The following is a 23,971-nucleotide window of genomic DNA, read 5'->3' as shown; positions in this document are numbered from 1 at the left end:
TCATGTAAAGGAATGGGCAAACACAAACCCTCCTCTATGTGGTGATAACGCAGCCTCTTTAGTGATCGCGACCAGTGACCAGCCTCCCTGTGCCTCCTGAGATACTGAACATGAGGCAGGAGAAGATAAAAAGCCCCCAATGGAGAGATGTTGCTGTGCACTCAGCAAAATGGCTGCCAGCTCCAGGTGAGCATATGGTGAGCATCAGAGCATGCTTGCAATGTTTGATGAAGTCAATGTTTGTGTTCCGTCAGCAGTATATTCTTCTTGGCCCCTTTCCCATGGGGCTCCTTCAGACGCATATGGAGGTAATTTGTTCAAATTCTTCGGCAGAGAGAGAAATAAGAGGGAGAAAATGGTCTTGGGATTTTGGGCTTGGAAATCAGTTTGAGAGGTTGGGACGGGGATGGGGGGTTTCTGTGAGAAGTGGCTTTTAAACAGATTCAAGTAATGTGCTTGTGTGCATTTAGAGATTTTACGGAAGTTGCTACATTGTACTCTACTTAATAGAAAAATATATGAAGAGTCCCACGAGGAGACCTCACAACACACTGTCACGTTTTGATACGACTTCTTTCATTCTTCTGTTTAGTTTGACCTGATGTCACCACAATAAAAGTTGGTCAATAAATTACCACATTTATTATTTAAGGATTCTGCCCCTAGGGAGTATTGCCTGTTCAGCAAATGAGATGATGAAAACATTTAGTTTTATGCAACATAATGTGAAATTAAAAACTGTCCAAAGCCACAAGGACATCAAATTCATAGGGATCATCCAGTGGAAACCATGATATTTCACAATAAAAGACAATAATGGAAATCTAGCAATACTTTTTTGGTATCATGTGTTATAAAATAGCTCTGAGTCTGATTAGAGGAAAGCTTGGAAAGATTCAAATGGAAATGTTTCATCCTCCAGAGAGCATGAATGATAAATATGTTGAAAATTAGCTCCATAAATGTCCTGTGATCTGGAATCCCCTGGGGTTCACATATAACACTTTTTTTTCTTCTTTTATAAAAATGTAGCAATTTTTACTGTATATGATGTGAAAAGAAATAGAAGCTGTTAGGTAAACATTCAAAGGTCACTCGGAAATATTAGTGCAGGGAATTATTATTTTATTGAATTGCAAGTTTGACTACTAAAAATAGGTTGTGGAATCACTAAATTCAATATGGATCTTCCACTGGAGAGCATGGATGCATTTAACAAACATGATCTTCATCCTTCTGTATTATCTAGTGCAATATCTTGTGGGAAAAGGACATTTGGGCCTAAAACTGTTCTAAAAAGGAAGATTAAACTCAAAATAAATTATCCTTTAGTAACCATTTAAAAAGCTCTAAAAAAAATTATGAGAATGTTTTTTGAATTCTCTTGTTTAAAATTTGTCTTGTTTGTGATGTTAAAGGAAAAAATATGGTAATCTGATCTGTGGATTTCTTCTAATCCCAAAGTCACTCTTTATCCTCTGGGGTTAACACACACTCACTGAAACACATCTGGAATTCCAGCTGTTAGTTTTCTGGGTGCTTTGTCATATAAGTTTGTTAGCAAAATATTTTGACAGATGATGGTACTATTCATTATGAATGACAAGGGAGGAAAACATGAACTCAGTACTCAGAATATCAAAACAAAATGTAAATTTCAACCAGTAAAGCAACACCTAATCCTTCAGTTTTTCACAAACATTCAAAATCACCAGTTTCAGAGATACAGAGTTTTACTCCCTCAGAAAGCTGTCAACTAAAGCTTTCAGACAAATGTAGCTGAGTAAAAAGCACAGTATTTCCCACGATAGTGAAGTAATACATTTGGGTAAGTGTGATCAGTTACATTCCACCATTGGGGATTTGGATGCTTTGAGAACCACGAAAATCAAGAAAAAAGTTAATGCCAGTAATTGTTTCTTAGTAGTTGTTGGGTTTTTAGTCACCAATAGTCTGGCCAACATTACCATCTTTAAGTGCTGCCACCAGCAATAAAACACATTATAAAAAGAGACATTTAGTGGTGTGACTTGCATGAACAACATGAAATGTTCTGCACAATTTTGAGCTGAAGAGCCTTCAGGAAATAGTTTCTGTCAGCTGTCAACAACATGTTGTGCAATTACAATCCAAACCCTAATCACCCTCTACATTCAGTGTATGCTAGATTGTTTCAGGCAGAGACTCCCAGTCTGTTCAGCCCTGTTCCTCTCTCTATACATGATGTTAGAACGGTTGTGATGTGGCCTCCCTCTTGATGTTTACATTCTCCAGACACAGGGGAGGACAAAGAGAGAAAAAAGGAAAGACAGACACAGCCAGAGAATTACTTGCAGCTGCAGCACTGAGACCGAAAGTCCTCCAAGACTAAGAGCTTCTGGGCATGGACGCAACATATTATGGCTAACATTAGGGCTCAGAATGTTTTTATGAGGGGCGTTTGCATGGATTGTGTAAGGATGAGCAAGGGGCCGATAAAGGAGACTTACATAACATGTCAAAGGCCTGCTGTCTTTAAGTCGCTTTTTCTCAGGCGAGACGAGCTAAACATTTCCACAGTGTTGAATATTCTTGTAAACAGCGAGTGCAGAGAGATTCAACATGTCTCTGCGTATCTGTTTGCGTTGCTATTGATAGTCCTGGAGACTGATTGTGTGCCAGAAGCTAAGAAAAGAAAAACTCTCAGAAAGTCAGAGAACTTGGCACGGCTCAAAAGCCGAGGTCTCCTGGGGAGGCAGCCATCATCATGGCGTTTTGTGAATAAGAAAAACATGCCCAGTGGAGCTGTAATGAGGTCACTTATCAGCCAGGGCATTTGGAGGGTGTGCCACACTTCCTCTCAGCGTCCCTCCATCTGTCAGAGAGAGGACAAATGACCTCAGCAACTGCTGCCAATAATGTCATGTGGCGTCAGACTCTATGACAGGCTTCAAGCTGACTGAGGGAGCAGCAGGCCAAATTTCCTGATCCACAGCCTTTCTAGAAGAATGGACCAGGTCAGATATCTTTTGCAGCTCTAAAATTGCAACTTTTCTGATAAGAGTTTGACAAAACTACCAAAGGAGCTGCCAAGAGAAGCTGACAACAACTCAAAGGATGCCAGTCTAATGCTACTGCATGTTGGGAAAATACAGGGTGTCCCACAAAAATTTGACATCATTTCGCATGCCAATAATTTTGGCAATTCTTGTTGAAATAACCACACATTTTCCCAGAATGTATAGAAACAGATCAAGATTGTATATTTAATGTTTTGTTTTTGTTCTGCTTTCAGGTTGAGCAATGCCGTTCACTCCCAAGGAGAAGTGGTTTTGCGTCTTGGAATATGCTGATGTTGATGATGTCTACCAGATCCTTTAGCCCTTCATAAGCAGCCTTCCTCTTTAAATTTTTGGTACCAAGTCCAAATGTGTTTGCCAGTCTGTGAAGTTTTCCAAATTTTGCATTGACGACACGTTGCACAATCTTGGGTGACAGTGCGAGCAGATTCCAAGACGCAAAATGACTTCCGTTTGGGAGTGAACGGCATGGCTCAACCTGAAAACAGAACAAAAATAAAACATTAAATATAAAATCTTGATCTGTTTCTATCTTCTTCTGTGAAAATTTGAGGTTGCCAAAATTATTGGCGTGCGAAATGATGTCAAATATTTTGGGACACGCTGTATATCAGTGAAGTCCTTTAACTTATAACAGCTGCAACTGACAACAATCTTAGTGGGAGATGGTGTGTGTGTTTGTGTTTTGTGTTTGTGTGTCTAGGGGGTCAACAAGAAAGAGGAACTACTTCAGAGCAACCACAACAGTGCAACAGAGTTCATGAGAAGAACTTGTAAATCACACAGGGTAATTGCTTCACACATAATAGGGGTTAAACTGCGGTGGGAAAACACAACACTAAGACTTTTTTTCCCTCCAAACCACATAAAAAGGATTCCAGTATCTCAGCGTTAAGAGCTGCTGATCGAGAAAGCCTCTTTGAATTACATCCAGAAAAAGGGTCCAGCTGAAAATGTGAAGAAAAAATAACAACACATAACTGTGCCATTTGTTGGTCTGGTGAACTCTAAAAATATACCCAGCATAGAGCCTCTATCACTTTCAATTACAGCTGATGGTATCTGTGAGAAAATGTTCAGCACGTGTGGTTTGGTGGTGGGGCTCAGGTTTGGTTCACAAAGATAAAAATTATGTCAAGTTGTTGATGCTTGATGGGGACATTTGTTGAATGGGAAAACAGGGCTGCCAACTTGTGACCAGACCTTAGAGTGAGATCTGGTTTGTGGGGGATGCTGATAGGGGATCTGGGGGCCCTCCCCCAGAAATTTTTAAAAATTATTGATCCTATTTCCTGCATTCTGGTGTAATTTAAGAGCATTTTGCCAGTTAAAATCTTATTATAGAGATAACATTAAGGGATCATAAAAAAAAAACATTGAGCTAAAAAAAACAGAGCAAGGGCAGGCAGTACTGAAAATGGTTCTTCATGTAAAATATGGATGAAAGTTCTGTGGCTGGATGTGCACAACACATCTCAGTCTTCTTCTTCTTTTCCTTTCGGCTTTTCCCTTCAGGGGTTGCCACAGTGAATCAATTGCCTCCATCTAACCCTGTCTGCTGCATCCTCCTCTGCCACACCAACCACCTTCATGTCCTCTTTAACCACATCCATAAACCTCCTCTTTGGTCTTCCTCTAGGCCTCCTGCCTGGCAGTGGGAAACTCAGCATCCTTCTACCAATATATTCACTCTCTCTCCTCTGGACATGTCCGAACCATCTCAGTCTGGCCTCTCTGACTTTATCTCCAAAGCCTCTAACATGTGCTGTCCCTCTGATGTACTCATTCCTGATCCTATCCATCCTGGTCACTCCCAAAGAGAACCTCAGCATCTTCAGTTCTGCTACCTCCAGCTCTGCCTCCTGTCTTTTTTCAGGGACACTGTCTCCAGACCAAACAACATGGCTGGTCTCACCACAGTTTTGTAAACCTTTCCTTTCATTTTAGCTGAAACTCTTCTATCACACATCACACCTGACACTTTTCTCCAGCCGTTCCAGCCTACCTGTACACGCTTCTTCACCTCTTTTCCACACTCTCCATTGCTCTGGATTGTTGACCCTAAGTACTTAAAACCCTCCACCTTCTTGATCTCTTCTCCCTGTAACCTCACTCTTCCACTTGGGTCCCTCTCATTCACACAAAGTCAGAGAGACAGAGATGGGAAGGACGTGCAGCAGGTTAGGGTGATAAAGGATAAGGATGGAAGTGTGTTGGCAGGTGCCAATAGTGTGATGGGAAGATGGAAAGAGTACTTTGAAGAGTTGATGAATGAGGAAAATGAGAGAGAACAAAGAGTAGAAGAGGTAACTGTTGTGGACCAGGAAGTAGCAAAGATTAGTAAGGATGAAGTGAGGAGGACACTGAAGAGGATGAAGAGTGGAAAGGCACTTGCTCCTGATGATATATATGTGGAGGTACGGAAGTGTCTCGGAGAGGTAGCAGTAGAGTTTCTGACTGGGTTGTTCAACAGGATCTTAGATAGTGAGAAGATGCCCGAGGAATGGAGGAGAAGTGTGCTGGTGCCCATCTTTAAGAACAAGGGAGATGTGCAGAGTTGTGGCAACTACAGAGGAATAAAGCTGATGAGCCACACGATGAAGCTATGGGAAAGAGTAGTTGAAGCTAGACTAAGGGCAGAGGTGAACATCTGTGAGCAGCAGTATGGTTTCATGCCAAGAAAGAGTACAACAGATGCAATATTTGCTTTGAGGATGTTGATAGAGAAGTACAGAGAAGGTCAGAAGGAGCTGCATTGTGTCTTTGTAGATCTGGAGAAAGCTTATGACATGGTGCCCAGAGAGGAACTGTGGTTTTGTATGAGGAAGTCTGGAGTGGCAGAAAAGTATGTTAGAGAGGTGCAGGACATGTATGAGGACTGTAAGACAGTGGTGAGGTGTGCTGTAGGTGTGACAGAGGAGTTCAAGGTGGAGGTGGGAGTACATCAGGGATCAGCTCTGAGCCCCTTCGTGTTTGCTATGGTGATGGACAGGATGACAGACGAGGTTAGACAGAAGTCTCCATGGACTATAATGTTTGCAGATGACATTGTGATCTGTAGTGAGAGCAGGGAACAGGTGGAGGAGAAGCTAGAGGCATGGAGGTTTGGCCTGGAAAGGAGAGGAATGAAGGTTAGCCGCAGCAAGACGGAGTATCTGTGTGTGAATGAGAGGCACCCAAGTGGAAGAGTGAGGTTACAGGGAGAAGAGATCAAGAAGGTGGAGGGTTTTAAGTACTTAGGGTCAACAGTCCAGAGCAATGGAGAGTGTGGAAAAGAGGTGAAGAAGCGTGTACAGGCAGGCTGGAACGGCTGGAGAAAAGTGTCAGGTGTGATGTGTGATAGAAGAGTTTCAGCTAAAATGAAAGGAAAGGTTTACAAAACTGTGGTGAGACCAGCCATGTTGTTTGGTCTGGAGACAGTGTCCCTGAGGAAAAGACAGGAGGCAGAGCTGGAGGTAGCAGAACTGAAGATGCTGAGGTTCTCTTTGGGAGTGACCAGGATGGATAGGATCAGGAATGAGTACATCAGAGGGACAGCACATGTTAGAGGCTTTGGAGATAAAGTCAGAGAGGCCAGACTGAGATGGTTCGGACATGTCCAGAGGAGAGAGAGTGAATATATTGCCAGGCAGGAGGCCTAGAGGAAAACCAAAGAGGAGGTTTATGGATGTGGTTAAAGAGGACATGAAGGTGGTTGGTGTGGCAGAGGAGGATGCAGCAGACAGGGTTAGATGGAGGCAATTGATTCACTGTGGCAACCCCTGAAGGGAAAAGCTGAAAGGAAAAGAAGAAGATATGAGTTTATGTTTGCCATTGATAGCATTTCTGGAACTTATGGTTTCTGGCAGACAGATGTAGTTAACATTTGGTGACGTTGCCGCAACTTGCATTAGACTTTGGGTTAACTTTGTGGAAAACTGATGGCAGTTTCTCTCGAATGTTTACTGTTTGCAGCAATTTTTTTATCGTATCTTAAGATTGACTGTCTTGGTACTTAAACAGTACAACAAGAAGGTTTAGACTTTGGATTTGCTAGTTGGCTGTTCTCCCCATCCAGAGACATCCATGGTAGGTTAAGTAATGATGCTAAATTGGTCAGAGTTATGAATATGAGCATGAATGGTTAGACTGAGCTCTAATGCATGTTAACCCTTAACCTAATTTGGATATAAAAATTGGAAACAGATAAAGTTGGAGTCTATGAAGCCAGACATTATTTGAAACCCTCAGTTGGATTACACTTTAAGGCACTTCTCTGCTTCCATCTTTTATATGCACTCTGTGAACAGAAATTATGTGCTGAGAGTAGGCTAACAAGCAAAACAAACTACTGTCTACTAAAAGGAGCACACACCCTGTAGGGTGTAGACTTGTCATTAATTAAGATGGAGAAAACAGTCTGAATAGTGAGTCACTCCTGGGACGGTCATAACAAGACAGGCTGGCAGTAGTATGATGCAGGGGTTTGACCTACATTCTAACATCATGGGGTTGTATGATGTGAGGATCATGAATGTCTGACAAATGGCCTCTAATCAGTGACATTATCAGGGTTCATCCACAGGGTCAGTGGCACCCAAGTTCAACATAATTCAAGCTTACTAAATGACAAAAGTGGCAACTTTATGTTGAACAAGAGAAAAAGCCAGGAAATGACCAAAGCGGTTGGCTTCATCCTGTGGGGTGGAGACCAATAACGTATTGTACTGTTGTTGAGATACTTAATTTTGGAACAAAATGGGCGACCGACCCTTCCATTCTCAGAGCTGGATAATAACGCAACTAAAAATAACCCAGAAACCTACCACAGAGCACACACACTCTGCAGGGTGTAGTCTAGTTCCCAATTAAGACAGTGGAAACAGTAATTTAGCAGTAGTCATAACACGAGACAGCTGGTACACGCTAACATCACCCTGTGGTGTGGCCACATAAACAAAACACATTTCGCAGCTTATTAAACTAATCAGCTGTAATCTCCTTCTGGGCACTGGGCCTGATCTACAGTGAAATCAATCAGCTTAGGACACCATGAGGACACACTGGTACAGAAACAAGCACATTCAGGACCTCGAAGCGACACGGCGCAACCTGGAGACAAGGTGGTCTGTAAGGGCAGCGCAGGACAGTGGAGGCAAATTATACAGCTCTGCATTTGCACATGTGAATGTATTTTGCCACTCTGGCATAGTTTCTGCATGGAGTCTATATTATTCCAGAGGGCCGTTGGGGAGCTGGGTTAAAGCCTGGAATGTGCACTATTTCCCCACAGGAAGCCGCACATGGAAGTCTACCATTGCCCCACGCCCAAATCTCTGCATCACACGCACATTAGACCAGCTTATGAATTATACAACAAAAATTCAATCTTTGCGCTGCACATACGATAAAATAAACATCACAACACGCTCACTCCTTGTGATCTTTCGTGTTTTATTAAAGACATTTTTTTCATCTTTGATACGTCTTACAGTTTCATTGTACAAAATTTCACGACATTACAAAAATAGTACTGAAAAATGATTTTCTTTTTTGATAAAACTGTACTGAAGCAGTCCGCTTTGAGAGCTTTGTTGTTTTTAAAAAAAACAGAATATTCACACTTTACTGGATGACGTTTGCCAAGCTTTGATTTTTGAAGCAGCATGTTTTACATTTACACAGGTCTCGACACAAAGTCATAGTGGGCATTTCTTCAAAACGCATACTGTATATTTGTATATACACATGATACTGTACAATGTAAGGTTAGCATGATGAATGTTTTAATGCTATATATAGCCGATTTAGACGTTACGTATTAAGAAAAACTACATGTCAGATCCAAGCTTGACTCAGTAAGTTAAAACTGAGTGATGTTTTCTGGTCAGTGGTTTTTATCATCATTTTCAGCTAAAAAGCTAATTACATTAAAATTAATGCAAACATAATTGCATTAGAAGTTGTTCGTCTATTATAATGCAGAGCCTCATTTTCAGCTCTTTTGTATTCATGAGTTACTAAGCATTTACAATGTGCCAGAGCAGCTTTTTCATTACAAAACTGTGCTTTGGTATTGATAAACTAACCACTGCTCTAAGAGGTTCACATCTGTTTAACATCCAGTATATCACAAGATTTCTCAGCGATGTGAATCATCGCTATGATTAGTAACAGTAAAGCACAATGTCCTCTACATGATGCATCCCCCCCACCCCACCCCACCCCACAGTGCTCCCGTCTTGAGTTACATGCGTCTGTGGGAGCAGGTGCTTGCTCTCTGGCTGGAGAGAGGCACACTTGTAGGCTATAAACACTGAAATATATAGACTTGACATTAAGACACACACAGGGACACACCCGACACACACTCTCTCACACACACATTCTGACCTAACACTTGTGAGCACCCATCTGGTACATAGAACAAGACAGTCATTTCATTAAATGGCTCAGTGGGGGCTCGTCCTAGCCAGCAGAAAGAGGCCCACATCCAAAACACACGCCCTCACTGCACTACAACTCACGTGCGCCTTCGAAGGATCTACATTATGCACGTAATAAAAGCTTAAAAGAAAGCTTAGGAAGCTTTCCGAAAGCTTCACTTCGGGTCATTCAAGTGGTGACAAACAGTACTGAGTTTAGCTAAAATAGTGCTAGAAAAAAAAATATGATGTTTGTAATAAAACCAAACTAAAACAACATCCTTCCTAAAATTAAGGAATTTGTTTTGTCATGATTTGTTCGTCAAACTGTGAGCGATCGGCAGGAATACGAGTGTGAAAGCACAAAAGTCACACACAGCTTTGTTTACAGCTGCCATTTCTTAGTTTTCTTCAATTTCTGATGTTTGTCCATGGAAAGGCCTTGACAGTGGAGGATAATAATCTTCATACCAGAAGTAGAGGGACAAATATCCCTTGCTTTAAAATAGGAGGTTGTCTCTCTTTTCCACATTAAAATATCTGGTGAGACCAAGGAAAAACATGAAGTTTTCCACTGAGAAAGCACGACTTTCTTGACCGTTTTTCCACCTTCTCATCCTCGGAGATGTTCAAGATTCCACGTTTGTCTGCATTTTCCAGGTCGTTGGGAGTTTATTTCATTCAGTATTGACTAGTGGCTGTAGTAGTGATTTAAAAAAGGCACAGGTCAGGGTTATATACAGTCAGTTTGCAGCCTTTTCTACGCCATGATGAGATGGTTGCCCCGCTCTCTGATGTCTGCTGCAGGAATGAGATCTTTCTTCACCGGGGTCGGAGACAGAACAGAACGTCTTCCTTTGGGCTTGAACAAGTCTGACACAAAGAATACCTGCAGGTGGCATACAGAGGAAAATCAATTATGAGTAAATCATTTTAATAATCTCTGATGTTAAATGTAACTTGTGTTTTAGTTTTAATTTACTATAACTGTGTTTATTTATTTGTAGTACTCATTGATTGTATTCACTGTATTATTTTATTTGTAAAATTGTATTTGTATTCTGTATAATTTATTTTACTGTAAATCCTGACCAGGGACAAAGACTGCAAATTAGCTGAAGCTAGATGTACTATATACATTCACATTTTCCCATTGTGGCAATGTTGTTTGTATCGTCCCTGTTAAATAAACATAAAATAAAATAAAAATAATGCAAAGAGGAACCTTGAAAATCAGAATGAATGAGGGACAACACATACAAATGTACATAAATTGATTATTACAAGCATCTCTTTAAGAAGCTGGTGGATCTTTAGGGGTTTTTTTTTTGGTTAAAAATCTTCCTCACAATCCTGCTGGTAATTTGACTTCCTTCATACAGAGTGGTGTTCCTTAAAGTTCTGTATTAGGCACCATTTCTACAATATAACTTGTAAATGCAGTTTCTCCGTTCATTGTTCAAGACAGTCTTATCATCTTAAGATAGAGAAAACAGTATTATTCAGTGGTTGTTTTCTCGCATGTTGATACCCAAAATGCCTCACTCCTGACCATATAGGTCTCATCTGTGAATCCACACACTGGCTACTGCTGGACTTCACAAATAATTTGAAGATCCTGATTATGAATAACATAGCACTGGCTTAGGTTTTTTTATTTTTTAGCTACTCTTTAGGACGGTAGTCTCCAATATTTACGGTGGCGAGAGGAACACACCTACAACTCTGAATGGACCCAACCTAATGGAGACTACTCGGTCCCTCTTTTTTTTTTTTTTTTTTTTTTAAATTACTGAACATTTACTTGGACCTGCTCCAAACTAAATTACATCATGTTAAAGAAGTCGTCGGTGTGTAGCTGCTTAATGTTGAAAACTGACTATCACACATCTATATATGTAATAGCTTCATAACCAACATGACACATCATCTAAACCTTCAGATTAACTGGTTTTCTCGATATTCCTCAATAGTCCTTGTGCTAGGATCACCAGTTAGTCTAATTCTTTTTTCAGAGATCAGATGAATATATGCAGCTGTATGCTGGCCTGCTCTCAGTTTGTTGTTCTCACTTAAGTATAAAATAATAAAGTTAAAATTACTCATAAAGCTGCAAATAGTAGCTTTATATGTGAAATTATTGTTCATTTCGACACACTGAATCAATTAGGTTGAAGAGAAGATACAATTTTAGTTGGTTGTATTTTGAAATAGCTACTTAAAACATTCATTTAGAATGATTGAATCTCGTCCTCTTTATGATTTCTGACTAATATCTAAATTTATAACACAGCAGCCACTCACTATGCAGTAGGCCACCAGGGCTCCCTGTACAAATCCAGCCAGGACATCAGTGGGGTGGTGCTTGTGATCTGAAACACGGGACAGGCCGGTGTAGAAGGACATCATGATGAGGGTGAACTGCGTCAAAGGTCGCAACAGGCGGGCTCCATGCCAGGTGAAACGAGACTGCAGGTAAAACTGGAGGAGGAAGAGAATCGTTGGTTTATGGGTAAGCATCTGAACATGGAACAATGGAATGAAAACGTGGTTAGTGACTGAAACAATGTAGTGACTCACCACCAGGTACAGCATGGTGTACATGGAGAAAGACGCATGTCCAGAGAAGAAAGACTTCCTGAAGAGAATAAGCAAAAATGAGGATGTTACAGAACCTTAGAATCTGTTAACACTCAGTCCTCTCTTAACTTAAATACAACTGCAAATTCAACTAAATAAATGCTTAATGTGCAATCTGTAATATTTTTAGCTATGCGACATTAAAGTACCTGGCCTCCTGAACTTTGCTCTCCGGCCCCTGACACTGGTAGTCTGTAATGTAGCCCAGAGAGCAGTTGATGGTGGAGAAGTCGGGTTTGCACACGTCGAGGAAGTGAGGGCGCATTCGTCCCACCGACACTTTGGCGATGTCGGTGAAGGACTGACTGATGGCACAGCCGAAGATGAACACTCCGACCTGCTTGTAGAGAGCGGAGATGTAGGGGTTCCCCACAAAAGACTTGGATCCCTCATTCAGAAAGTAGATCCTGTAACTTTCCCCAATTATGATCTGGGGTGACAGAAGGGAAAGTGATGTCAGTGACAAGATTTGTAACGGCCCAACATTAATTCCACATTTCCTAAGCAGTGAATTCACATCTCTTGAGTGCTTGGTGAAAATGTGTGACTGCAAGAGAGGCAGAATACTTTAGGAGGAATGAGGATTTGATTTTATGTTAGCTGGATAGAGATTTTCTTCAACTCATAATTCATATGTAATTTAAGCTATGTGTTTGCTATTTATTAATTGAATGAAACCATTTACTTCTCTTGCAATCGCTTTCTTTTAGTGATTTAAGACTTCCCCTGTCATCCACTTTTTAAAAACATTATAACACTGCCAGCAGGGAATGTAGATTTTGCTTTGAGGAAATTCCTTGAAGCAAAGTTTAAAAAAAAAAAAAAGCATAAGGGCCTTGAAATGTTCAGGAATGAGCCCTGAAGCTCTTGCAAACTTCACAAAAAGAACAATGAACTTCTGGGAAATCCATGCTTTTCAGTGAGGAGAAAAACACGTGACATTTGTGACGAGGACAACACTTTCTGAACATCAAGAGGTTATTATGACAGCTGAAATGGAATGCAGATTTTCTCCTGGAGTGCTTTGAAAACGTCTACTTCACAGCTGAACGTGTTTACCTGTGCCATTCTACTTCTGAGAGAAAACAGTGAGACGACGTGGGAGGCAACTCAAACTGTCCGACGTGTATAGTTTTCTGAAAGTGTGTAAATAAACCACCGTGTAATGCCAACGATCGACGGGTAAGGCGCGCGCGAGGGGGAGGAGGTGGATCGCCGTAACTCAAAACAGCTGTTCAAGCTCAAAAAACGCCTCCCCAACCCCCTTTATATCCCCCGTTGTCTTCCAGCGACTCACAAAGAAACTGTGGAGGACGAGCGAGAAAGAGAAAGTGGGGAGAAAATGACAGGACGCATGAGAGAGTAACAGTAAGGGAGGATAGAAAGCAAAGAGAGAATGTAGAATAAGACAAGAGGACAGAAAACTAGAGTGGAAATGAGGCGTATAAAGCTGAAGGTGAGAGGAGGAATGAGGAGCAGAGTGGGAGGGAGAGCAGGGGAGGCACCGCTGGTTCTAATCAGGAGAAACGCTGAGCTAAGCGACGGGTCTGATGTTTTCGCGGCCAGACTTCGCCAGGCGCATGTCGGGGGCACGTTTGTTTTTCCCTGCGCCGGCTCTCTCAGCGAAAGGGCTCCGGTTTCACGAGGGATGTCTGGCTGTTTTCATGTTAGTATCTCAGTTTCATCGACATTCTTTCGAGGGGCGCAGAATAAGTCTCATTCTGGGAAACACTCTTTGCGGAGGGATAGCCCTTAAGATGATTTAACAAGCTGATAGAGTGTGTTGTTTCCACCATTCAGGCCTTTAGAGCCAGTTTGATACAGCCCAGCTGCTTCCATGGGAAAGAGGGAAGGGGAGAAAACACATCTGGTTCCCCTTCAGTGAAACGTTGAACTACTCGCATGAATAAATGAACCGGCATTGTAGTAGATGGAGCTGTAACACTGAACCCTCAGAGATAATCACGGGGGCATGATGTTGATTTGTGGCTTGTATTTTCAGCGTGACACCATCGTGTTTTCCTTTCTTCTATTAAACATCAACATAAATTATTACAGGCTTGTGTTTCTCAGCCCTTTTCAGCGGAAAATTAAGCCCCGAACGACCTAATATTTGTGTTTTCTGGTTCACGAAACACAAAGGTTGGCCAGAACGCTGCAGGGGGGAGAGATGGATTTGAAAGTCACGTTGTGCCAGGGGAAAATGAGATATCTGGCAAAGCTTTCTTGTTCGGGGCCTTCACCACAATTCCACCTCACCAATTACAGTATTTAACCGAACAACCATTGCGCCAACCACAATTACACAGTCAGGACGCCTTCTCACCATGAAAAAGCCCTTTGGCCCCGAGCAGCAGTCTGCACTGGTGGCTGCAGAGAGAAACGACGAGGCTTCGTGCCACGAGCCAAGGCAGTGCCAGAGGACCAGGTGATACACGCTATAGCACTGCTGAGCAACACTAAAGTCAACTAGAAACTTTCTGATGGCGTTTTAAGTGTGACTGCCACCTGTTGCATGTTCCAGAAGTCCGTCTGCGTTATGTCAGTGCATATAAATTACCCATCCATGCCAGCTAACATGTTGCTAAATGGCTACTAAAGTGTTTGGTAAGCAGAATGAAGTTGGTTGCTAGGCTGTTGCTAGGGAGTTGGTAGTGGGTCATTTACAAGTGGTTTGTATATGGTTTCTATGGCTTTTATGGCAATTGGCAGAGCTTAAAAATTTACTTAAGTGGTTGCTAGGCTGTTAAAGAGCCCGTATTATGAGTTTTGGGTTTTCCCCCTTACGCTGAAGTGTGTTATATAATGTTTTTGTGCATGTAAATGGTCAGCAAAATAACAAAATCGAAAGGCTATGCCAAAAGAAGCAGAAAACACGGCCTGAAACACCTTGTGTAGCCTTTTCTTTCATTGTTTATCTACGTCAATATATAGAACATTAGTTTATCACTTGGCTAGTGGCTAGTTTTGCACGTTCTCACACAAAGGATGAGCAGCGTCTTCGCAGTCTCCCGCTATTTCCACACTAAAGCGCTTCTACTAGAGCTACATCTCTCTGCTCGCATGAAGATCTGTAGGTACAGCACATAACCAAAGTTGCCTCGTTTTTGTCAGAGCGGCTGAAAAGTCAGAACAGATCGAGCTTTTCGGGAGGGCAGAGAATTAGGAGAGGAAGTGCAGTTATATAGTGTGAGGAACATAATGCGTTTTTTGAACATGAAAGCATATCAACATACTCTAGTAGACAAAAATAATATCATAAACCTGGAAATATGCATAACATGGGCTCTTTTCAAGTTGCCGCTATGGTGTGACGACCGAATTACTCACTTCAATTCATTTCGAAAAGTCTGCATTATGTGTGGAGCAAAGGATCCCGCTGTTATCCCTCGACTATACATGCTGCAGCAAAACACAAGCTGCCTGTCAGTGTTGTCGCTGGGTATTTTACGCCACAGTACTGCTGTGCACTCAGAAGTGGTTTTAGGGGAGCTAAAACACTGCTACACAATCATGTACTTAGAAACACAAGTGGAGGAAAAAAGACGACCGAAAAAGCACTTTTGCTCGCATTTATCCGTGTTAGCTTTTAGTGAAGTGTTAGCCATCATGAGGATGTGCAAGTAGATGTTTTGACCAGAACGGACAAATGTCTGACAACCGTTGCAGGAAAATGCTTGAGAAAAATGAATTTGAACTACAGGATGCAGGGATGATGGCGCAGATTTTGGGTTCGTTCTCACGGTTTTCTGCCAGGAGATTGCAACACACTCCTAAACACTTTGCTTTATTTAAAGTGCCTTAATCACCCAAGTCATCTCAAGCCCCCAGAGAGAAAGCTTTGAGAAAATGCTGCTGACTGGTTGTTATCTAGAATGAGTTGAAACCAATAACAAGGCCAGATAGCCCAGGTACGGAGTTATCATTTAGGATAATCTCAGTTTATACCCAACAATTGTCAGATAAACGCTCTCTGATGGAGTGTGCCGAGTTATTTCTCAGCACATACAGCAGGTTCACTGTGAATATGTGTGGTTTGAGTGGGAGGAAAACATGAACAACCGTAATAAATCTAACAGTTTATAGCAGTTCAAATAAATACAATATTATGTACACACACAGGATGTCAGCAATGTTATCATAAACCAAATATTAGACATATTAGGATGAGGATGAGAAATCACGTGGTGAACATCTACTGTGGTTCAACCCTCGTGTCGTCCTGCGAGTCAAAATTGACCCGGTTTGAAGTTTGAAAATGTGGAAAAACATATAGATTTTCACAGTGAAACTTCTGATGTCCACATTTTCAACATTTTTGGCAAATCTTTGAACACTTTTTGGTGGAAAAAAAGAAATGTTAAAAATGTTTCTTAAGAACATTCACAAAAAATCAACCAAAATCCAGCGAAATTCGCTGGATTTTGGTTGATTTTTTTGGTGAATGTTCTTAAAGAAAATATTAGAAGTTGTACTGATATATATGTAATCACTTTAGATATTTTTGACATTTTTTTGGAAGATTTTTAATAATTTTTTGAAAATATTTACAAGAATTCTCTTGTCAAATTTGGGGGATTTTTTAAAAAAATAAAATTTTCAAGGGAAACTGAAGGAATTTTCTTCCTGAAGGTTTTGCAAATTTTTGGAAATTTGCGGAATTTTTTTTGCCAAATTTTGGGATTTTTTTTTTTTTTTTTTTCCCCACACAAGGTGCCTGGTGCCTGTAAATGAGGACAACACGAGGGTTAAGGTGCTGCTAGTAAATTGTGAAGGCTGCTGAAACACAGGAGGGTGATGATGACATTAGTGATCAGAGTGGGGTGAGACTTACAGAGAGGATGGTGATTAGAATGCCTGCAGCGCTAAGCACACCGTCGCTAATGGTGTCTCCGTTTTTGGCCGGATACTTGATGGACTCATCGTCGCAGTAAAACCCTCTACGGTAAGGCTGAACAGCGCTGGTCTCAATGACCAAGAAAGGCAGGCCGGCTAGTGTGAAGAAGCAGTGAGCATTGAGAGAGAGAAGGGGGTGGGGACGGGTGAAAGAGGGAGATGGAGGTGCCGGGTTAATTGTATGCAAATTACAAGAGGTCATAGGTAAAAGCGAGAGGCAACGGGGGACACACGTGGGACTGGCTCAGTTCATTCTGCGGCTGCTATCTGCGACCAATCAAGAAACGACTCCAGCTTTGTTTATTATTCACTATTAGAGGGTCTTTCGACGTTTTGTAAGGACCCCGCCGGTGGTTTCTCATCGCTTAGTCTGCTAACTGCAAATCACGCATGGTTTACTGACTTCACTGCTGCCCATTTCCCAAAGCATGTTGCTTTGAGATCTCTATCTCTCCAGGCAGCTTGTATTTTTAGCTTATTTGTAGTGAGTCAAATTATTCTGTCAGTAGAAGTTAAATCAACAAACAGCAAGAGCTTAAAACTGTCTATTTATAAGCTGAGTGAATTAAGCGTTTTGTCTTGACATTAGGACTAAAACTCCATACGCTGATGAAGATGTGAAGATCTAAGAAATTTAGAAAAAGACCCCAAGCTGTATTTCTACATTCAATAACAATTAACAGTTGATAGTGATGGAGTAAGGGCTAATCCTATCCCTATTAACATTTTGAAATAACACCAACGGACAAATTTTTCATGATGCTTCATCTTTGCTCTTTATGAACCTCTAATCTCTTGAAGTTAAGATCCTGACACAACTATTCCTGATCACCAGTAGTTGCCTGAAGGGTAGTAGCTAAATGTGAAAGTGAATGATAATATTCTCTGGAAAATTTGATGGCAGTGAAGTACAGCATACATGATTTACAGTCAATGGGACAAAACCACACAGTGCGAGTCAGAGCCTGTTCAATCCATCATATCTTTTCGGGGTGTCGCAAGCCAACCGCTGATGAACTGAGAGTGTCCCGGCATGCGCTCTCCGGTCCTCTTGCTTTAACCACACCAGGACTTACTGAGACCACGGGCACAGTGACGCCCACGGCTATGAGCACGGGCGTGGACACCGTGCTGTTCTTATAGGGCAGTCTGATGCCGTCGTCGCTGCAGAAGAATCCTCTCTTGTAAGGCGGGAAGGGAGGTTTGTGCAAAAACACGGCGACAAGCACCACTGTATAGTTGGACAGACAAATGTGTGCATGTAAAGCAGATTTTCAGACCACAACAACAAACAATGGACAGCTGCATCAGTATCATCAGGCAAAAAAAGGGAAAGAAACACATATTAAAAACTCTCAGCGGATGCATTTACTGTTTTAATCGCATCCTGTTTGCCAAACCGACACAGATGCTGTCGACAATAATGAGGCAAAATGAACTAAATGAAATCAGTTGGAATAAATGCCAAAATCAAAGCTGCAACACTTAAGTGAACCTTTTATGCTGGGAATAGCATCAACTGATCTCAAGTTACCATTAAAAGGGTAAGATGTGCCATGTTCTTAAGAGACAAAGATGCTGCTAAATGACAAGAAAAAACACACACTATATCGGTCTTCCTTTCCTGCTGAGGCTTTCAAGTGCACTTAAAAAGGCCCACTTTAAGATGCCTGTGGGGTGTTCGCGTCTGATCGATTTAGTGTCTTTCAGCACTTAAAGTGGCAAAAAGATCTTATTTCTCTCCTGACAACAAACATAGAGTGGGTGTAACTAAGATGCAAGCCAAAAAGGACAGCTTATTTTCCTCCATTTACTAAAAGGCTTCAGTGGAGGACTTTGATATCTGAGGGTGGACGTGGTACCCAGGAGAGGCGTCAAATCTCTGACAGAATTTGGAAAACACACTTTCAAAACGACTTCAAAAGCGGCGCCTAGCTTTCAAGTCGCTCTTTGAATAATTCCGCAATCTGCCGATACAAAGAAAAACAAGCGTAATGGCGGTGGTGACGGGAGGTGGGGTGCGATTTCTTGAACCAAATGTCAACACACGCTTCAGTTGCTGCTGAGCCCCTCGACCCCCTTCACGTCCAACGCACACACACCTGACTTGGGTCTTTTGAAGGTCCAGCTGGGTTGGGTTCAGGTTACACACAGAGCTCTGGGAACTCCAGAACTCCAGCCTTCCCTTCATATTCAGCAGGATTCACATTATTAACTTTCTCACTTTCATTCTCGCTCTTCAAACAAATACCTGGACGAAGCTACACTCGGCTCAGAGGCAAGAAGAGACACAGCGGTGTGGGACGTCTTAACAGTTCTGCAACTGTGAAAATATACCGCACGTTAAATCCTGAATGTCTGATCCCTTCAGGTTAGTTCAGTCATGAACAGAACAACACAGGCCTTCCCAAAACAGGGAGTCAGGCTGTGCAAACTGCTGATATAAAGCAGTTGGGGGAAAAAAACACTAGAGAAGCACACAGGACTGAATGTGAGATGTGCAACACACTGACATCAAGGCCCTGACCTCTGCAACTGCCTCTAAATATATTCACAGACAAACCACAAGGCCAGAGGCAGAGGTTGCTGGAGAGAGACAGAGAGGTGGGAAATGGATTAATGGAAGAAAGTGTCCACTGCTTTAAAGTAACCTGCACGGGGTCAAGTGCTTCAAACAGCTGATTGGAAAAAAAAAAAGAGGGAAAAAAACCCCCACACAACCAGACAGTCGGGTGCTGTTTTCCAGACATTCAGCCGGGTTTTTTTCCCCCCGCTCAGTCCTCCGACCCCTCGCATCCGTCTAAACAGTGCAGCATCAGCAGTGAATACGGCATCTTGGGATTTTCCCCTCCTAACCTCTTCCTCCCTTCCCGCATCTAACAGCCTGAGGGGGTGAGGAGAGGGGGAGGGTGTCCTCGTCCTGCCAACAACAACACCACCAGTCAAGCAGGCGTGGGTATGTCCTTCACATTATCTCAAAAATCAACCCAAAGACAACAGAAACAAACAAAACTGTTTGAGATTAATTGGTTTTTGGCTCCTTAATGTCACAATCGGGTGTCTTTTAATCGGTTTGCCCTGAAGCGGTTTGATTGGCAGTCAATTGAGCTGCGCTACTACAAGCAAACACTGTAACTGAAGAACCATGATGACATTTTCAGAACACAACTGACCGCTGCCCAGTGTCAAAACATGGTAAAAAACTTATTGCTAAGATCTGGCAGTTCCACGTGGCTGCAGTTTATGGAAACTAGAATCAATGTATAAGCTTCACGCTGAATTAAATCCCCACCATATTCGGGAGGCATTTGCCAAAACACAGAGTGTGACTATTAAAACAAAACAGATACACATTTTCCACTTGCAGGGATCTCTCACTGTCTGGCGGAGAAACGTATATGTGCAGGTCTGAGGTAGTTGTGGCGTGTACGCAGATGCAGTTGTTTTTACTTGCAGTAGCCACATACAACCTGCTCCCTGTCTGTCAGTCTGACCTGCTACAAAAGTTCATAATTCAACATGTAGGGGGAAACCAGGTCTGCTTTCTTAGGTTAGATAAAAGTCTCATTTGCATTGAATTGCTCGTGGCAACACCAGCGGATACAATATTTTTCCACGCCAATGTCGTACAAATGATCAAAAAGAGTCACATAAATCGTACATTTTGGTTTATTGTTTAATTAGTTGTACGACTGAGATAATTCAGTGACAACCCAGTGCTGTTTTATCCCTCGTGTTGTCCTGCGGGTCAAAATTGACCCGTTTAAAGTTTGAAAATGGAGGGGTGGGGATATATTTTCACAGTTCAACACATTTTCAACATTTTTGGGAAATCTCTGAACATTTTTTGGTAAATAAAAATAAATGTTAAAAATGTTTCTAAAGAACATTCACAAAAAAAAATCAAGCAAAATCCAGCAAATTTCAGTGGATTTTGGTTGATTTTTATGTGAATGTTCTTAAGAAAATATTACAAGTTTTATTGATATTTATTCAATCACTTTAGATATTTTACTCTTTTTTTGGAAGAATTTTACTCATTTTTTGAAAATATTTAGAAGAATTTTCTTGCTATGTTTGGGGGATTTTTTAAATAAAACTTTTAAGGAATTATTGGAATTTTCTTTCTAAAGGTTTTGCAAATTTGCAGAAAGTTTGGGAAATTTTTTGATTTTTTTTTTCCTGACAAGGAAACAATATTTTTTTGGTGTCCATAAATGAGGACAACAGGAAGGTTAAACTGCTTGTGGATCAATGATCTTTTCATGAAAAAGGGACAATCTTGGAACTCTTAAGTGCTGTGTTACTGGAAAGTACTTGTTCAGATTGAAAGTGAAATTGTGTATATTATTTTTAAGAGGTCAGCTCAACCATAAGCAAAACAAAAGTCTACTTTTAGTTTTAAGATCACTTGCTGAGGTTTTGAGATATTTACTTGCTCAAGAAAAGAATACAGTTTTGTCTGTCATATTTAGAATTTGGATGAAGAATTCCTTTATGGCTTAAAATATTACATCCTTAACATTATTGTCCTAATTTCATGGATTGACATGGCATCTGTTCAGGAATTCTAAGCCAAAGAAGCACGTGTGACCCATTAACCTTTAGCATCATTACACGATTAAGTGGAAAACATGAAAGCCACCTGCTACAGCTTAATGTAAACTGAACCTGATCACCTCATAAGAGGGTGACGGGCTTTCTTTTTTTGTAAACATTCAGTTCCAGTCAATGCTGAATCAGGGGGACATTCTTCTCCAGTAAACAAACTAATGTTATCTTTACTGGCACTGATGGTCTGCAGGGAGCCCAGTAACTGGAAGGGTATGAGGGTAATATCCCTTTATGGAATTTCACTAGAACTGCAATCAGTGTGTGAGAATGGAGGAAAAGTGGTGATTACCAGTACTGGCCCACCATTTCCTCCTTGTGGTTGCTGTCTTCACCACATCTTTAGCCAGAGAAACATTGCTGGTTTGTTGACAAGCTTCTCTGCGGGTAGCTATGTACATACAGAACAAATCACGGGGATTTACCCTCCACAGAGACAAAAAAAATCAAAACAACTAAATATAGCTTGTGAGAAAAAGATTGTGTATGGTGTAGATCTTTCATGAAACAATTGCTGGATTGTTTTCTTTTCCATGCAGTTGCAACAATTTAATTGTATAGAGGCACCCTGCTGTGGTGTTTACAATCCAGACTTTCCACACAACAACACACTGGAAACATGTGGTTGTCAGAGAACAAATAAAGGAGACATTAGTGAACGGCCCCTTGTTTGATCCCTGTGGACTGGCAAAACTTTTGTAGGACTTTTAGGTTCTACCACCAAAAATAACTTCAACTCAGTGAATATCTCAGGATGTGAACTGATGAACATGCACACACTCACTCACTCCAATCTGACCTTTTCACCACTTCCCTTAATTATGCCACACGCACATTTAAGTATATTATGCCAGATGTTCGGATCTGAAGAATTCCTGCAGCTGTGGAATGTGAGCCTTTCTGGAAAATATAATGAGCGGTCAAAGCAGAGGTCCATACAGGTGTGGGTGGAGCCCACAGAAATATATCCCTCCAGAGGCACTTGAATAATTAGTTTCCCTTTTGCCAGCACATTTTTGGGGGCTAGCTTAGCCGATATCATTTATGTACCTTTATAGCTAAATGTGTAGCTAACTTGTTGCTTTAGCAGCTTTGATTGTGAAGCTGGTGTAGCTTGAATATTGGTGTTCACGTTCACATATAGCTATATAACATCTAGAATGGACTCACTTTAAATTGTTTATTATTTATTATTAACATTTATTTATATGAGAGGCATGACAATATGAGAGCTAGCTTGCTAACTTAGCTTAACACAACAATAACAGCAGAAATTACTTTTCTCTTTGGTATTATTATGAAGTAATGCAAGTTTAACGGTAAAATATGACAAACAAACAACAGGGAATAACATCTCAAATCTATATGAAGCAAAACTGCATGCTATGGGAGATAAAGACAACATTAGCATGACCGTTATACAACTTAAATCTGAATTTAACGCCTGTAAGTTGTGTCAGTAGCTTAAAAGGGACATTAAAACAACAAAAAACGAACGTAATAAAGCCACATATTCACCGCTAAACTCCCCCACAGTACAGTCACATGTTATTGTTGGTTTAAGGCGTTAAAACTGTGATTCTTACCTAAAAACAAGCAGAAAAGATCCACTCCGACCAGCAACTTTCTCCTGCTGTGGTCTTTGCAGTTATTGTTGTTCAGCGAACTCCCGCCGTTCTTCGTCTCGGCTGCCATAGTTTTCTCATAAATCAGACAGCGTTGCATTTAAACACGTTATATGTGCTTCTAGCCAACAACAACAACAAAAAGGAATGAGAAGAAACTTGCTGCTAGCCTTCCTAAAAAAGCTCTGCGTCTACTTTGCTCTCACTGTCTACAAGGTGCGTCTATTGTTCATGAATCCTGAGGAGGAGAAGTCATTTAAGTTTTTGAGCACTCGTTGTCTGAGTCCTCCAACTATCGCAGCTCTCTATCTACTAACCATCCTCTCTTCTGGGGTGGTTAAGAGTCCTGCTGCAAGCCCTCCAGGAGAAAGACCCTCCTCCAGCTCCTCCCCTTTCAATTAATGCCATATGTCCAGATTTGTGCCTACAGGCTGATTCCCACACTCACCTCCAGGATGTGAGCATCCACACAGCAACAAAAAAGGGGGTTTTACACAGCAAAGTCAGCAGCATGAGCATCAAAGAGAGGTTTCGGGTTCTGTTTTACATGCTTGAGGTTCTGTTCATGATTTTCCATTAGGTGGTCTTGCTTTTACACTCTGAATAAGTCGTAGACGATAAACAACCTGGTGTTTTTGGGGGGTTTTTTTTCAGAAAAATGTGACGATGAGTGAGCAAAAATCAGAATATGAGAGAATAGCAAATGGAAATTCTGACCAGCAAGTGGTGGAGAGTA

General features: G+C 41.4%; 1 protein-coding gene across 2 annotated transcripts; it reads right to left on the bottom strand.

Annotated features, from left to right (window-relative positions):
- Positions 1–8,472: 8,472 nt before the first annotated feature.
- Positions 8,473–23,596, bottom strand: LOC110950731 (phospholipid phosphatase 3-like). Of its 2 annotated transcripts, none has more exons than XM_022193484.2 (6): positions 23,197–23,596; positions 16,938–17,095; positions 12,253–12,533; positions 12,044–12,101; positions 11,768–11,944; positions 8,473–10,352 (listed from the first exon to the last, which is right to left on the bottom strand). In XM_022193484.2, the coding sequence occupies exons 1-6, from the start codon at positions 23,333–23,335 to the stop codon at positions 10,224–10,226; spliced, it is 942 nt and encodes a 313-aa protein (XP_022049176.1). In that variant the 5' UTR covers positions 23,336–23,596; the 3' UTR covers positions 8,473–10,223. The 2 variants fall into 2 exon arrangements, with proteins under 2 accessions (XP_022049176.1, XP_022049177.1); XM_022193485.2 differs by lacking the exon at positions 16,938–17,095 and adding an exon at positions 18,076–18,230 and having other exon boundaries at positions 23,197–23,595.
- Between the last annotated feature and the right edge of the window lie 375 nt (positions 23,597–23,971).

Source organism: Acanthochromis polyacanthus, chromosome 9, assembly GCF_021347895.1.
Source record: "Acanthochromis polyacanthus isolate Apoly-LR-REF ecotype Palm Island chromosome 9, KAUST_Apoly_ChrSc, whole genome shotgun sequence".
Classification (NCBI taxonomy): Eukaryota; Metazoa; Chordata; class Actinopteri; family Pomacentridae; genus Acanthochromis; species Acanthochromis polyacanthus.
Note: the sequence above shows the minus strand (reverse complement) of the source record. Positions and strands in the feature narration are given on the sequence as shown.

What these genes read in the sequence shown, in the direction of transcription:
- LOC110950731 (XM_022193484.2), bottom strand. Translation starts at nt 23,335, where the DNA reads ATGCAACGCTGTCTGATTTATGAGAAAACTATGGCAGCCGAGACGAAG. An exon ending in TCTTTTCTGCTTGTTTTTAG is followed by an intron (nt 17,096 to 23,196) that starts GTAAGAATCACA and finishes TCTTCACACTAG; the next exon opens with CCGGCCTGCCTTTCTTGGTC. An exon ending in CCCTGGTGGCCTACTGCATA is followed by an intron (nt 10,353 to 11,767) that starts GTGAGTGGCTGC and finishes TGCCACCTGCAG; the next exon opens with GTATTCTTTGTGTCAGACTT.